The sequence below is a fragment of the Pelobates fuscus genome, chromosome 2, assembly GCF_036172605.1.
Source record: "Pelobates fuscus isolate aPelFus1 chromosome 2, aPelFus1.pri, whole genome shotgun sequence".
Taxonomy (NCBI): domain Eukaryota; kingdom Metazoa; phylum Chordata; class Amphibia; order Anura; family Pelobatidae; genus Pelobates; species Pelobates fuscus.
Genome location: NC_086318.1, coordinates 301,468,120 through 301,485,112, shown reverse-complemented (window position 1 = coordinate 301,485,112; position 16,993 = coordinate 301,468,120). Strand labels below are relative to the sequence as shown.

The 16,993-nt window shown below is 38.6% G+C and overlaps 1 protein-coding gene across 1 annotated transcript in view; it reads right to left on the bottom strand.

Moving 5' to 3' along the window:
* The window catches only part of MAN1A1 (mannosidase alpha class 1A member 1), a 216,474-nt gene that overhangs the window by 165,241 nt on the left and 34,240 nt on the right, over positions 1–16,993 (bottom strand). The window contains exon 2 of the mRNA XM_063443480.1: positions 1,287–1,383. Coding sequence (XP_063299550.1) covers positions 1,287–1,383 — 97 coding nt within the window. The remainder of the gene's footprint in view (positions 1–1,286; positions 1,384–16,993) is intronic.

Below are 16,993 nucleotides of genomic sequence, written 5' to 3'. Positions count from 1 at the left end.
CTTGCACCAATTTTGGTGGGTATTAGACACTGCAGAACAGCAAGTCTTGTGGGGTGTTCCCAGAATGCAGATGCTCTGACCCAGTTGTCTAGCCATCACTATTTGGCCCTTGTCAAAGTCCCTTAGATTCTTTGGCTTGCCCATTTTCCTGCTTCCAAAACATAAAATTCAAGATGCGACTGTTCACTTGCTGCATAATATATCCCACCCCAAAAAAAAGAAAACCTACATGATATTCGATTTAAAAGAAAATAATCTTTTACTATTCAGAATCCAGTTTCTCAGGTTTAATGCTGAATTTGCTTACACCAACACCTTCTTTCTTCTGGTAGACGTTTCTCAGCCTGATCTAAATGAATCATGAATTGATGCTTTCATGAAATCAGAGTAATTAATCAAGCAGATTGCAAACTGTGACTGAACTTGGAAAAAAAAAATGAACGGAATAACTTTTAGAAGCAGGTTGAGATAAATGTGTGTGATTATTAATATGCTTCTTATGCAGTGGTGACCTTTCAACACACTTTATTAACAAGCAAAAACAAAGCTTAAAAATGCACCAACTCTTCAGGAAACTCATCTGCATTGTTTATGTAATCAAGACCTTTCCACTGACACAATGTTGGTAAATTAGGGTATCTCACTTTGCATAAATTAAATCTGTATGGCTAAAAGTGCAGTGGGGCACAATGATGTCAAGTTACACTGTGCCTTAAAGGGACACACCAACAGGTCTGTGGTATTTGAAAGAAAACAGAAGTATTATACTGAAATAATATAGCCTATATTTACACCATCTTCTAACGCATTAAAATGAACCCCAGTTTTATAGATACAATAGATAAACTACTCTGGTGGAAAGATTTAAAAAAAAAATTAAGTGATTGGTTCAATGAAGCTAAACAAACTGAAAGGAGATAAACCAAAATAAAATACATAAAATGTATATAGCTCTAAGGATGAAGTGAATTGGGCTTCATAGAGATATATAGAGATATATATATAGAGAGAGATATATCCAACATGTATTTATTATACACGCACATTAAATAAACCAAAACTTAAAGCATTTTACCTTGTCAAGATTGCTTGCACTGCTACTCTAGTCTTATAATTTCACATTCTACGCCAATAACGAGGCCTTAAAAATGACTTGCAATTGCCCACCTGTAGGGCCCATGACACACTCACCGGGGGTACATTTCTGGAAATTTTGTAAGTGGTGCTCAACAAAAAACACAAGAGTTAAACCAATAAAAGCACATCAGTAATTTCATATTACTCACCAAACAAGTTACTGGAATGCCCTTGTTTCTGCACAGGTTTCAGTTCATTTAATCCCCATGCATATCGTTTGTAATTATCCCAGGAAAATTTCATCATCTGTGGGTAGAAAACAAAAAAAGGAAATTGTCATTTATATACATATAAAACAATACATTTTTAAATAAAATTAAAAACATTTTAAACCATTAAATTTTATGGATATCATATGTTTTAGATTTGAGATAATCAATACATCATGCTGCACAGTGATTACTATAACCACTATATGGCACTGTATAGATATTCAAAGTTTTAATAATCAAAGTTTTAGAATATGTAGATCAGAATCAAAAGGTTATCAAACATTAACTGCAGAAACTTTGAAGATACTTTGCACGTGGATGAAAACTAAATTAAATAAATTGTGAGGGGGAGAAAAAAAAAAAAACAACTTCCATATTATATTCCTCTTACTTTCATTCCCACTGGTACAACAATGCCCCTCCTGTACAGGTTTTATGGCGTTTTGGAAAGTTACATTGTCAAATAAAAAGCTTGCCCATTTCAGTATTTGCACAATTACATTTGCCAGATTGGTTTGCTGGGCCTGTGTTGCCTTTGAGACCATTTGGCAGCCCAGGAATGAGAATTACCCCGATCACTGTAAACCACTACAGAAGCAGACAACCCAGGTTATTCAAAATGAGGTATGTTCAGTTTTATCAGTAGCCACTTATGAACACGAACGTTGGCAAGGGTTTGTGACCAATTTTTTTATATAAAAACATATATAATTGTCATACGATTTAATGCTCTAAAACACGCGTATTTGTGTTCAGGGATGTCTCACAAGTACAACAGTATCCCCCACATATAGGTTTTATGGGGTTTTGGAAAGTTACAGTGTCAGATATAGATATGGCTTACCCATTTCAGTGTTCATACCTGAAAGTTTTACTAAAAAAGGTTTTTACTGGGCACATGTTGCCTTTGAGAGTATGGCAGCCTGCATAATAACATTTCCACCATTATGGCATACCATTTTCAAAATTAGGCAATTCAGAGTATTCAAAATGGCGCATTTTGAGAGGTTGGTCTAACCACTTTATCAGAAATGCAGGGCCCATGTAGCCGTTATACATGGGCCCTGCATGTTTTGTTTTGTTTTTGGGCAAGTCACAGGGCCATATAGATTAGATGCCCTTTTCAACTTGTAAAAACGACAAAGTGATTTTCTCGGTCTATGATGCCTTTGAGAGAACATGGCACAATCAGAAAAAATGTGTAAAACAGGGACAGGCCAAGTTCACGGGAATCCAGAACTCAGAATAGTCGGCAAAACAAGTCAAGAATTCAGTACAAGCAGCTAACAAAGTACTCTGTATGGGGAGAGTTGAATCAAACAAATTGACTTTTGTCAATTTTTTTGTTTTTGATTTTTCCGACATCAGGACAAGCAGAGTGATTCAATAGTTCATCTCTATATCGTAGAATTTGAAAGTTTGTTATGCAGAGGGCATGTAGAGATGGGCAGTAATAACTGGAGTCCTTTCAGGAGTCCATTCAAAACACGGCACTTTCTCTGGAGTGACTATTTTACAATTATTGGAGGGGATTCAGGTTTTGCCAAAAACTCTTTTGGCATCTGATTCCAAGGGGGAGGATTGGGGAACTAGACAAAATTTTCAACATTAAATCTAAAAATTATGGCCTACATATATATATATATATATATATATATATATATATATATTACTACCAAGGTAAATACCATAATCAGGTAGATCACAAGGTTAATGTGATCAGCACTGAAAGGGTTAAAATATTTTTACTTTTAGAACCTTTTTTTTTTTTTTAATTCTTTATTTTTGATCTCTCAGCATGTTAATAAGGCAATATGGTACAATATGTGGGCTATCGCCCCGAAAAATCACAGTTAACAATACACATGTAAGTAGTAGTGGGATCACCGTCCCATGCTGAGAGGGTTTTTTTTTTTTTTTTTTTTTTTTTTTTTTAAACAAGTAGGACAACATTTGTAGTACAGTGTAATGATAGTCCCTTGAGCACTGGAGTAAGGTAAAGGTAACATACGGGCATTTATAAATTTTGAGCATTTAAGTGCGCAAGGGGAACCCCCTCCGGGGATTTGTGACATGGAGTTATCCCATATACTGACATAAGGGGCAAGAGGAGGGGGGGGAGGGGGAGTGTATCGGAGCTTGTGCCTCAACATGTCGTTCTGACTTGGGGCCGCTCTATACTTTAACAAAGTTTTCAAAGATCTCTCTGCCTCTCTTCAGATCTAAGGGAGAAGAAGGGAAGGGCAGATACCATGTTTCAAGTCACTGGCTGAGACATTGTATTTAAATAATCTGTTGTAAGAGTGCACACAAACACACACATTTGGCATAGAGCAGATAAATGATATGCATGCGTGAGTCTACACATCAAAGCAATTTAATTGTTTAGTTTTGACACTGCATAAAAAAAAAAAAGTGTTTATCACATTACAACATATTATTAAAATTAAATTTTGCTTATTTAGCACTAGCACTAGTTAAAATGTCTCCCACGTTGAAATTAGTTTAGGACCCACCGATATTGGGGTACTGTGAAGTAGTGGTGGGCTGTACACAATATGGCAATACGGTGAAACTAAATTCTCATATTTGTTTGCTGTGACAGGTGATTTTAAGTAGCCTTAGAAATTTAAAATTGTATTTTTTTTCTGTATGCGTTGTTCCTTAATCTGTATTATGTATAAATGGTTGTTCTCTACGGCAGCACCATTGCTTAGAAATGGATGTTCCGGGTGTGCCCCCAATTCCCTTTACTATGCATGGTCTGTATAATCTAAATATTATTCTTGCCTTTGTATCTTTAAATTGTGAGAAAAGTACGGTAACCATTAAACAGTGCAGGATATACACAAACCATCATCCTCAACATTTAATATATGGTGTTGAAATGCAATAGCATAACACCACTTCATATTTTCAGCTGTCAAATAATCACAGAGCAGTAGTTCACTCAAAGCCAGAGGTATGCCTTTCTACTCCTCCAAACCTTAGATTTAATAAAAATGTAGCTTTAATTACTTACAAATAATACATATGCACGAGAAGTGCTAAAGAAACAATAATTCATCTTGTTTAACCCCTTAAGGACACATGACATGTGTGACATGTCATGATTACCTTTTATTCCAGAAGTTTGGTCCTTAAGGGGTTAAAGGACCACTATAGTGCCAGGAAAACACTTGTTTTCCTGGCACTATAGTGCCCTGAGGGTGCCCCCACCCTCAGGGACCCACTCCCGCCGGGCTGGATGCAGAGTAAAGGGTTAAAACTTACCTTTATTCCAGCGCCGGGCGGGGAGCTCTCCTCCTCCTCCTCTCCGCCTCCGAACCTCCCTTTCGGCTGAATGCGCATGCGCGGCAAGAGCTGCGCGCACATTCAGCCGGTCGCATAGGAAAGCATTTACAATGCTTTCCTGTGGACGCTTGCGTGCTCTCACTGTGATTTTCACCGTGAGAATCAGGCAAGCGCCTCTAGCAGCTGTCAGTGAGAGTCACTAGAGGATTTGGAGGCTGGATTAACCCTATTATAAACATAGCAGTTTCTCTGAAACTGCTATGTTTATAATAAAAAGGGTTAATCCTAGAGGGACCTGGCACCCAAACCACTTAAGTGGTCTGGGTGCCTAGAGTGGTCCTTTAAGAGCACATTTAGATCTCATGTTTTGGGCGTTAGCATTTTCAGTCCCACTTCCTTTTAGGTAGAGAGATCTCTTTGCATTGCAATATAAACTGAATAAATGAAATGAATCTCTGTAAACTAATTTAAACAGACAATATATATTTATATTGCTGGAGGGGCAAGAGTAGAGCTGTAAATAGTACAAAAACACACACACACACACGAGGAATAAATAAAGATCTTCAACCATTCATTACCAAGTTCCTAAAAAAATAAAATCTGGTCTTTTTTTAAAAATACTTGGGATATAGCATAGGAGAGTTTATACAGAATTCACTGGAGGTTCAAGAAAAGAGAAGAGCAACATGGCTTGTTACATAGTAGCTATGACACAAATATAAATAAATGTGGTAAAATAGATCGGTTTCTGAGCAGGTATTTGCTAGTGTTTTGGAAATGCAGATTCCCAAAATTGCAAATGTAAATATTGTGTTTATATGTAGTCATAATGCCACAGATTGTAAACACTAACTAAAACCCCATATATTCAATGCCAGTCTAGTAGGGTGTGCAGAGTTTTGTTTTTTTTTTTAATCCTTTTTGCAAGAGGGGGGAGTCTGTGACGCTTTATGTGACCCAGTAATTAAAAATATAACAGGTCAGTCATTTTGCAAGGCGTAAAATTGCATCTACTCATTATACGAATCAAATAGCTGGTTCATTTATTGCCCAAACCTTTTCCCTTCATAGTTGATAGAGGACAAAGTAGTAAAGACTATAAATATGTAGTCTAAAGGTATAAAGCACCTTCCCATGTTTCATATGGTGTACTAGAGTGATTTTAAAAATATACGTTTATCCTTAAAGTATTTGGCACTATTTAGCCATTTAATTAGCAGGCTTGAAGCCTTACAATATCTTTGCTTACTAACCAACGTGCCCCAATCTTTAGTGTAGATACAACACTTACACCAAATGCATCGTTCCAGACAATGAAAGTTGCGAATCTGCTTGTCATTAAGGATATTAGCCCAATAGTGTTATTGGAGGGACATCTTGTCAAAAACAAAGACATGGTTTCTAAACAAAGATTTGAGCAGAGAAAACTATTTTCTCCTGAGGAAAAAGAACAAAAACAAAAATCTAAGGATATAAATCATGTCACAGTATTAACTAGAGTTGTACTGCAGTCATCTGCAGGGCATCCGGAAGGAGATTACTTATTTAGCCTTAAAAAAGGTATTTTATATTGTAACAGAAAGGACACCAAAGTCCTGCTGCTCTGCTTGTGTTACTATTATTTGCCAAACATTAAAAAATAAATAAAATAAGCCATCGACAATAGAGAACAACAATTTAAGTGCATAGCGTGTTACATTAAAGACAGGAGTGCTAAATGGGAAAGACTTTAATAGAACTGACTACGGTAATTATAAAACGTTTTCCATTACTAAGAATGGCGGTTTCAAAAGGAGACACCCTACAGCTATAATGTTCTGAGAAACTTTAGATATAATGTATCACATTGCTCTTTTATGTGGGAAGGCCAACATAAAATGAATACGAAATAACTAAAAATATATTTTTATTGTGGCATATTCTAGTGAAGTCTACGAAAGTTACTCGCTACTGGTACCTGGGAGGGTCAAATGCACATGTGCACACACCCCAACCAGATTTTATAAATATATAACAGACAAAAACCTGAAATATCACAATTAAAATAATACCCTTAAGGACCATTTTAGATTATTTTTATTTTAAAACAAGAATCATCGTTTAGTAGATAAGCCCCCAAATAAATACATGCATGTTTTTTTCAAGCATGCACTCATTGGGGGTATATCAAAAGAGCTTGCAAACGCTATAGATCTGTTAAACTGCAGCCTTTGCAAGCCCTCACTTTTTGCTCGGAAAAGTGAATCACTGCACTGGAAAAAAAGCTTCACATGTACAATCTGTGTGCATGGGTGTGGAGTGCGCGCTTCTGATTGGAGGTCTGTGGAGGTGTTGAAGACGCTGGTCAGTGGTCTATAGGGTAGGCAGCAGGCACGCTCAAGTATAGCGGGCCTGCCACTTCTGTTAGCTCAGAGGTACTAACGGAATAAGGCTGCAAACCCCTCTGGTTGTCCAATTACATCCAGGAGGGTGCAACATAATTAAATTATAAAAGGGCTTTTTCCCAACCCCACTCCCCCAAACACACATTTTTAAATTTTCTTACATTTGCTGACATGCTAAACACGCTCATATTAAATTTAAATTAGTGATTTTAAATTGGAAAGATCCTGGGAAATCCAAGGACGACAGCAACAAAAATAATCACTTCTAACCTTCATGACTTTGGCCAAAACCTGATACATTAAGCACCTTTACTACCAAATAAAAATTAATAGCACAATCTGTCCGCAGAAGACTCCACCTATCTGAAGTCAAAATAGTCATGTAGTTTGTTTTATTTGCTGCTCATATAAAGCTTGACAAAGTAGATTTTTACTACTAGTACAAGAGATTTTCCACAGTCCAAAGAATCATTTAAGTGACATTTTGTGCAAATTAAATAATTTTCACAGTTCTTTGAAACACCAAATTCTTATCAAGAAATTAAGCCCTGTGCCAAATAGAATACCAATAATAAAGTCATAAAACAGAAGGAAAAATAAGATTAGGTAGATCCTTTTTATTTTTAATGCTAGAATTGCCAGGAGTCAAAACGAGGGCGGTGTCAACTACTTGGCAAAAATTGCTCTTCTCCTATGCTGAATTAAAGGGATCCTATAGTGCCAGGAAAACAAGGGTTAAAAGGGGAGCCCCCTCCCTTGCGGGGCTGAAGGGAGTCAACACCCCTTCAGTCACTTACCTGAATCCAGTGCTGATGTCCCTCGGTACTGAGTAAGACTCCGCCCCCGCTGACATCTGCAGGCGGATGACACCTAATGCTCATACTAGCATTTCCCCATAGGAAAGCTTTATTCAATGCTTTCCTATGGGGAAAATCGAACGCAGGAGGTCCTCATACACAGTGTGAGGACGCCAAGTGTCAGATAATATGCCAGAGGTCCGTTTCGATTCCAGATGCGCCCCCAGTGGTTGTCTGGTAGGCAGTCACAGAGGGCAGACTTAGAGCTGCAATGTAAACATTGCAGTTCTCTGGAACTGCAATGTTTTACATTGCAGCACTAAATGCCATAGGAACACAGCACCCAGAGTGCTTCAATTAGCTGAAGTGGTCTGGGTACATACAGTGTCCCTTTATATAGAAAGTCTCTTGCTTTAATTAATTCATAAAAAACTACGGTCACGTAGGGGGGAAACATACAAAGATATTTAACCCCTTAAAGACACATGACATGTGATGATTCCCTTTTATTCCAGAAGTTTGGTCCTTAAGGGGTTAATACTTAGTCCAGTGAATGACAGCTATAATTAGTCCCATACTTCGTGTTCATTTAGAAAACAGAATGGAATTCAATAAAAAGAAAAAAAAAAAAGAGGGGAATTTTTCTTGCAAACATTAGATAAAAAGACTGACATCAAATTGAATCATGATTATTTTATGCCACTGGAATGTAAAAGTGGCAGCTGATGTGAAACTGTATTTAATAAGGAAAAAATGGATTACCTTCTTTGAAAATGTAAAATTGATGTGGAAACAAATGAAACTGAATATCCAAGTAGTGCAAAGTTCCACACTACAATAGACTGTCATAAAAGAGGAATTCACTGAAACTGCAATGAAATTAAATTACCAGAGTATCTGACTAACGAGAGACGCAGGACAATTCCGTATTTGAGGTTATGTCTGCTTTTGAAAAAAAAAGTTTCTTAAAGACATTGAATGACATGTAAATGGTTTTATAATATGTCAAATGTCATCCTCATCCAAAATAAAGCAGGTTTTGCCCTGTAGGCTTTTCAGTTACCATACAAAGGGCAAAAGTCATTGAAAGGAAACAATGAGCATTTAAAATTAATACTGTATAAGGTTTTAAATATTACATACACGCACATATAAAATATTGATATTTCCAGACTCTTCAGTCACTAGAAAAGTTAGCAAAAGATAAAATGGTGTAGTACACCCCAACATCATAGTAGAACTCCTTTGTGACCTGATAAAGTTAAAACCTTGTCACAAACCCTCTGTTTGGATCTGAAGATGTACTGGACCATTTATCCTTTGCTTGCTTCCATAGGAAAGCTGTCTGCACATGCCTACAAACCATCCTGTCCTCCCGCCTTATAGTTCCCTGCTGTCCAGCTTTTGGGAACACCAGGGAACGTTCCTTAATCACAGAAGGAGCAAATCATAAGACATGCTAGCACTATGTACAGGGCACTAGGACCTTGCACTGTATCAGTGCTCCCTCCATGTCTTGCCCTCAGTGATGCATTTAGACCAAGCTGACCTGCCATTAATTCGGGTGGAACCAGTCCTTATTTCCCTGACGGCCCTGCTCCTTGATCCGGCCATTTATTCAACTGCCTCCTGGCCAAAAATGCTCTTCTCCTATGCTGAATTAAAGGGATCCTATAGTGCCAGGAAAACAAAGCCATTTTCCTGGCACTATAGGTTTAAAAGGGGAGCCCCCTCCCTCGCGGGGCTGAAGGGGTCAACACCCCTTCAGTCACTTACCTGAATCCAGTGCTGATGTCCCTCGGTACTGGGTCAGACTCCTCCCCCGCTAACATCAGCAGGCGGACGACACCTAATGCTCATGCGGGGCAATGGCCTCACTCGAATTAGCATTTCCCCATATGAAAGCTTTACTCAATGCTTCCCTATGGGGAAAAATTGACGCTGGAGGTGATCATACAGAGTGTGAGGACGCCCAGCGTCAAATAACGGACCAAAGGTCCGTTTCGATTCCGGATTTTTTACTCCCCACTGTTGTCCCAATTCTCTGGACACTAGGATTGGGAGGCAAGTCTATGATCTCTAGATTGTAAACTTGCAATGGAAGTACCGCCTTTGGCAAAGATTTTTATTAACCCCAATTTAAACATTTTGTCAGTCCCTTATTTGATGCTTCAAACCCACTCTAAAATTGCAAAGTACTGAGGAAAAGGATTCATTATTTTCATTTCTTTAGAGAGAGAGAAAAAAGTTTAAAATCTTTAATGAAAACGATTTGAAATAAATAATCTTAGTATTAACAATGTAATAAATACGAGCATCCAACTAACCGGTTTTGTCTATAACAGAACTGTGGAAAAACAAATACAAACATTACATAATGTTGGCATTACATAGAATAAATATACCCATCCTGTTTATTTCTCTGCTGTAAATTTTAATTGGGCTGCATATAAATGGTACAATAACTTGCTGTGGTGCTTTGTTCTTTTAGCATTTCTATAGTCAAAGTTATATTTCAACAAGAACACATTTGTAGTTGTGGTTTTATAGTATGATCACTCTTAACAGTTGTTCTCCATGAGAGAGAAAGTCAATTTAAGGAGGATTCGGGCACAGCTGTTACGGTATTGAACCAGATGGAAATACTCGGATGTTGTAATCCGGTTAGGAACGCTTATCTGTCAAAATGTGGAGGCTTTCAGCTAGTAAACTGCAATGCATGCAACTATCTTTACAAATTAAACAGTTATGGGGGAACTTTTCACTCAGGCAATAAAATTAAATATCCAATTGATTAAAGAAAGTAAGCAAATTCAGCTGGGGAGGTGAGTCTTCCCTTTTAATACATTATTTTCTTTAAATTCATCCAAGTTCACATCAATGATTCATTACAGGGTGGACCATTTTCTTTTCACGTAGCTTGTGAATGCTGTGTTATCAGGGAGGAATTAAGTGCCCCCATTAGAGTCTAGTAATTTAACTGGACGCACCCCACAATAAATACAAATCAAGACAAAACTCTTAGGCGCAGACAAAGACCAATATATAGCATATTTATATTAAATATATATATATATATATATATATATAGCAAAACTGTGCATCACAATCTTATTACATATTAACTAAGGCAGTATGGTATGGACTAGCACGTATGACCTGTACATCAGTTATTGTGCTGCGGACTGTGGGCTTTGTTGAAAATACATTTTATATCCATCTTCCTTCTCACTTAAGTTTTTTTTTTTTTATATTATAAGTTACTCTGGTTCTCTTAAATGAGTACAATGTCATGTTACTACTCCCTATGTAGAGTCAAAGTTTCTTAGTTTATTATGAAGCCATCAGCAGTGTAAATGCTTTCTGAAGACTGTTTTCTTCATCTAACTTCTTCATAACAGAGGCCAGGCCTGTCCTGATATATTGGGATTTGCTTAACCCCTTGTCATTATGGTTTAGTGACCATGAACAAAACCAAATCCTTTCATATCATGATATCGGAGCATTTTATACTCTCACAAGTCTGTGTTTTCTACTTATACTTGGACATGAAATTGCTTCACAGTCTGCATCACTGAAACCTCCCCAAAGTAACTGCTGTTTTTGATTTGCACAATTTCTAGGTAATGCTATAAAACTTGTGTGATAGTTCAATTTTGGCCCTTTAGCTGTGAGCTGCAGCCACAAGGGATGGTTGCCTTGAAGAATCCTTCACATGCATTAAAAGTGGTTATGGACTACATGTCCTGGGATGCTCAGCCAGATTTAGTGTCTCATCAAGAGAGATGAAGTTCAAAACCGGTTCTGAGTCCAAGATCAGCTAGCCACAGCTAGGTGACTCGCCTTTTGCTGCAAGACCGTCCAAGGCAATCCTCCACACTGCTTTAGTTTGCAGAAGCTGTAAAAGTAACAAGTACTCTTTACAACTTACATGTAGTTAAACCTCCACAACACGCTGCATTTATTTCACCTTCTTGTTTTATCAATCCTGTCATGTAAGTAGCTCTGATGTATGTGAAACACAGCCGTCCTCCGACAATAGAGAGCACCATTACATGTAACAGGACTCACTTGTCAAAAGACCCGCTTTCAAGATGTATGATATAACTAGAAAACACACAGCACTTCGCTACTGGCATTCCCTAACCATGGTTATACTGCAACACTGGACAAAAAATAAAGCTTAGATTAACTGATCTCACACCAGCTTGCAGGATTATTCACTAAAGCAAGAATTGTTGGGATATCAAAGTGAATTTCAAATTTAAGGCTTAAGTAGCCGATCTGGAAGCATAGAAAAATTGAACAGTTCCAGTTCAGGTAATTTAGTTTCTTGTAAAGTGAAATCTAAAGTTTACACTTCATTTATTGCACAGTATGTTTAATTTAGATTGTGGCTCTTGCATGGTTAATAGCTTGCATGTGATTAAAGTTCAATTTACAGAGCAGGAGATAAAAACCTATAAAATAAATTAAGATCTGATTGTGAATGAAACCATTTTTTGTTCATGCTGGCTGTGTCAGTCACTGCCAGGGGAGGTGGGACTAGTGCTGCATTGGCAGGAACAAAAGGGATTTAACTCCTAAATGGCAGAGAACAGAGCAGTGAAATTTCAGAGGCATGATCTATACACATACATTACATTCAGTAAAGTTGTTTTGGTATTTATAGTGCCCCTTTATTTTCGAAAACCATTTAAGACTTAATATAACCTGTTCACTCACCAGTCTGACATAGTTGGTAATATCTTTTAATTAAAAAAAAAAAAAAAAAAAACACATTCATGCTATAGTTATCATAAACTAGATATTTCCTTGGTATACAAAAATAAATAGATTTAGCTAAAATTTAATTTTCAGAGTACTGAAATCGCTTTAATTTTTTTTAGTGAGCATTTTTTTTTTAAATTAAATATGCATAACAAGCTTGTATCCTTTTGGAGCAGTTTAGCAAGCCACCAATGGATACCAGTATACCACAGACGTTAAAAGCTTTGTTTTGTTTTTGCATAAGAGAAAAGGTTTGGGAGGTGGGGGAGGAGCGAAAGGGGGAGGGGGAGGAGGTTAGGGCATGTTTAACATTTACACCAAATCTTTCACTCAAAGGTTCAATGTTGTTTAAAAAAACATAAATAAATAAAAAATACAAGATAAAAAAATTCTGCCGAAAGAGATTAGGAAGGATGAAGACCGTGACTATAGTTCCCTCCAGTTATGAGAGATGAGATATTTGTGACTGAAAGGGAAACTTGGTTGCTAATTGAGAGAAATTGATTAATAAGTGTGTTATAGAGGAGACGCTGCATTTGGACATCGAAGGAGAGGTGTGCTAGAGCAGGCTTACGGTTAGATGAAGTGGAACATTACTAACTTATAGAAGTTTTTCAGTTATGCCATTGTGCATAGAAGGCTGACAAATTTGCATTTCCCAAATACTCACACTATAACGACTTCTGTAATCCCAGGCCAGCTAGTATTAACCATCACCTGGAGACTGCATAAGGAATGCCCCTGTTTATATTCATTGCCTGGATCAATACTCTTACTTAAGGACAGCTTTCATGGAAAAGGTCTTGGATCAACATACAGTATGAAGGGGATTATATACTACTCCCTAATCTCAGTAACAGACGTGTTAGCATTGCTTCTGATGCAGGAACAGAAAAGAGTGTTAAGCAAAATAATCTCCGGTCATTATTAAAATGAAAGATCCCCTATAATCACTTCGACCGCTTCATCTCAATTTAAGGGACACTCCAGGCACCCAGACCACTTCTGCCCATTGGAGTGGTCTGGGTGCAATCTCCCACTACCCTTAACCCTGCAAGTCTAATTATCGCAGTTTTCATAAACTGCAATATTTACATTGCAGGGTTAAGTCCTCCTTTAGTGGCTGTCTTCTAAACAGCCACTAGAAGAGATTTCCGTGTTCATAGAACACGAAAAGTGTTTTAAAACGACGCTGGACGTCATCACGCTATGTGAGGTCCTCCAGCGTTGCCGAAATCCCCATAGGAAAGCATTGCCATGCATGCGCATTAGGTCTCCCCCGCTCACGGCCGCGCATGCGCATTAGGTCTCCCCCGCCGACGTCAGCGAGGAGCGAAGGCAGAGCCCGACCCAGAGCAGAGAGTCATCGGCGCTGGACTCCGGTAAGTCACTGAAGGGGATTTAACCCCTTCAGCAACTTGGGATGGGGGGTGGGAGGTAGAGGGGCACTAAACTAAACGGTCCTGCAGTGCCAAGAAAACGAATATGTTTTCCAGGCACTGGAGAATCCCTTTAAGTTGTCCGGTTGCAGTGGCTCTGTGTTTTTTTTTTACAGATCAAATTTTTACAGATCGAACAAAGTTTTCATTGTGGGTTTAAGCATACCTTTAGGGTCTGTCTCCCTGAAAGCCACTAGAGGGTGCTTTTGTAGTGAGACCCGAAACGGACTGTTTTCGACTAATAGAAGCATTCAATTTGAGCATCCTGTTAAGTTTACTATGCTTCTCTATGAGAAGTATTTGGAAAAGTTAATCAAGCCTGAGAATTCAGGGAAGGTGGGTCAAGCTGCTCAGAAGAGGTTACGTAGCCAGGTAAACTCTTTATTTTTGTAACAGAAAATGGGGGCCCTGAACTCTAAACAGCCTGGCAGGAACGGGCTAACAATCAAATATTGCTAGAATAAGGCAATCCTGAAACTATTTCTACAGCATCAGTTTTCACCAACATATTGCCACCAAACACCCCCTTCTACAGACACTTAAGAACTTCTCCTTTTCAGATAGACCTCGTCTTTTTGTATACATTTTCTTTTAGCACTTCCTTGGCTTTAGGATTTTGAATTTCTATTTGACCTCTAGTTACGGTTAAGACCGTTACACATTATTCAATCTTATTCCCGCAAGCCAAGAACGTTTTTGTAATATATACACACAATCTGCCTCCTCCATTCCACTGCAATTCCTAAAGACCCCAAGGTGCTGAAATATGGCTAAATCTCTCAATAACCTTCACAGGTGATAATGCTCATCAACATGGTTGTACATCAATTTATGATACAGTCTCAATCCTATCCCCCATAGCCGAAAAAAAGAATTAACATCAAACCTTAAGGCTCTCTCCAACTATTGTGACCGTTCACGTTAATGTGTTGGATAATGAATTGCCATTTTACTTTGAAGATATAAATAAATAAAATTTAAAAAAAACAAAGTGTAGCATAATATGCTCACACTATATAAAATAAAACAATTTATTTTAAAGGTATATTAAATTGAAATCACTTCAGTCATGGCGCAGGCAGCATGCACACAGTGTTAAAGGATCACTATAGTGCCCTGAGGGTGCCCCAAGTTGGACTCCACATGTCCCAGACCATCAGTTTTTAAAACTGCTCATTTGAGAATATTAAAATGACATACAGTCAAAACAAAAATGACAAGTCATTCTTAAGAATGTCCCAGCTTGATGTCAACCTTCGGTGAAATTTCTACACCACAAATAGAAGAGTTCTCTTTTAACCTAGTGCTTGTATCTGCTTAGCCCAATTTTCCATCCTGATGGATGCCAGTTGGCAAGCCCTGTTATAGTGTAAAGCCTCAATCACCACTCTTTAGTCTTCTCTAAATTTTCAAGGGAAGAGTAGAGAAAGCATTTCAGTAAATACATCACAATTAAGAGCTCCTGAGAACTCCCATATTAGATTCAAATTTAAAATGATAAAAGTACATCTAAGTACAAGCAATATTGGGCAAGGAAGATAGATGTAATAGAATAATTCATTACAGCTTGAAGAAGGGATGGCCAAATCAGCAGGATTCCAATTAGTGACAGGTTCTATTATTCAGGATACAAATGCATGAATTAAAGCCGTGCCTTTTTCATGGTGAGAAAAGGGTCAATTTGGAGAGAAATCTTTTGATGAAGGTTGTAATAGCTATAGCACCAACACAACACTGGTACTCTTCATCTCACTAAAGTTAGCCAAACCTCTAACTTACTGTTAAACAGACTTCTCAGTATACAAAAAGAGGGGGAAGGTTAAAGGGAGGAAACTAATCAGGCATATCTATCATGGACTGAGGGTTCAGAACAGTGAGACCAACAAGTAGCTGTAGAAAAACTGGATGAACTCATGAACAGGCCCCAGCAATATTATATTAAAGGGCACCTGTCATCATGCCCCAAACAACTTGATTGAGCGTAAGATTCCATCTATACATTGTGTGATCAATTTATAGATTAGGAGACAACTCTAATTAAAAATAGGTTTTCTCCCAGCTGTCCATCATTGCCTTGGCATTGACTGACACAGGATAGCAGAAAGACCTCCTCACAGTAGGATAGTCCAGAAGGTGGGTGTTCGATAAAGAGTAACCCACAAAGCGGTGCTGCAACAGAGGGAAAGGGAGAAAATCTTTATATTTTACATCAACTACACCACATTCCATAACTGGTTCACGTTAAAGGACCACTCTAGGCACCCAGACCACTTCAGCTTAATGAAGTGGTCTGGGTGCCAGGTCCAGCTAGGGTTAACCCATTTTTTATAAACATAGCAGTTTCAGAGAAACTGCTATGTTTATTAATGGGTTAAGCCTTCCCCTAAATCCTCTAGTGGCTGTCTCACTGAGAGGCGCTTGTGTGAGAGGCGCTTGTGTGATTCTCAGTGTGAAAAATCACAGTGAGAGTACGCAAGCATCCATAGGAAAGCATTGATAATGCTTTCCTATGAGACCGGCTGAATGCGCGCGCAGCTCGACCTGCACACAGTGGTGTATCCTGGTTTTGTGCTGCCCTAAGCAGGACAAAACTCAGACGTCATATTCCGGCTCCCAGCCTCACTCTGCGGCGCGCGAGGGAGCTGAGCAGACAGCTCAGAGGAAGTGCTCCCTCGCAAGCCGCCCGCCCGACTTGTCAGTTAGCTGCAAGGCTAACAAGACATTTGCCCTGGGCATTTGGGGGCGGCTTTTTTTGCCGCCCCCTGGAAAGTGCAGACCAAGGCAAATGCCTTGTTTGCCTCACGGCTAATACGTCCCTGCCTGCACAACAGCTCACTCACCACGATGTTCGCCCACCCGGGTTGAAGGTCCCTAGAGGTAATGCCTCCTTACACCTGCCGCACAAACAGAGCAACACCCGCCATGGACGAAGAGAGCCACCGCAATCACATGCAAAC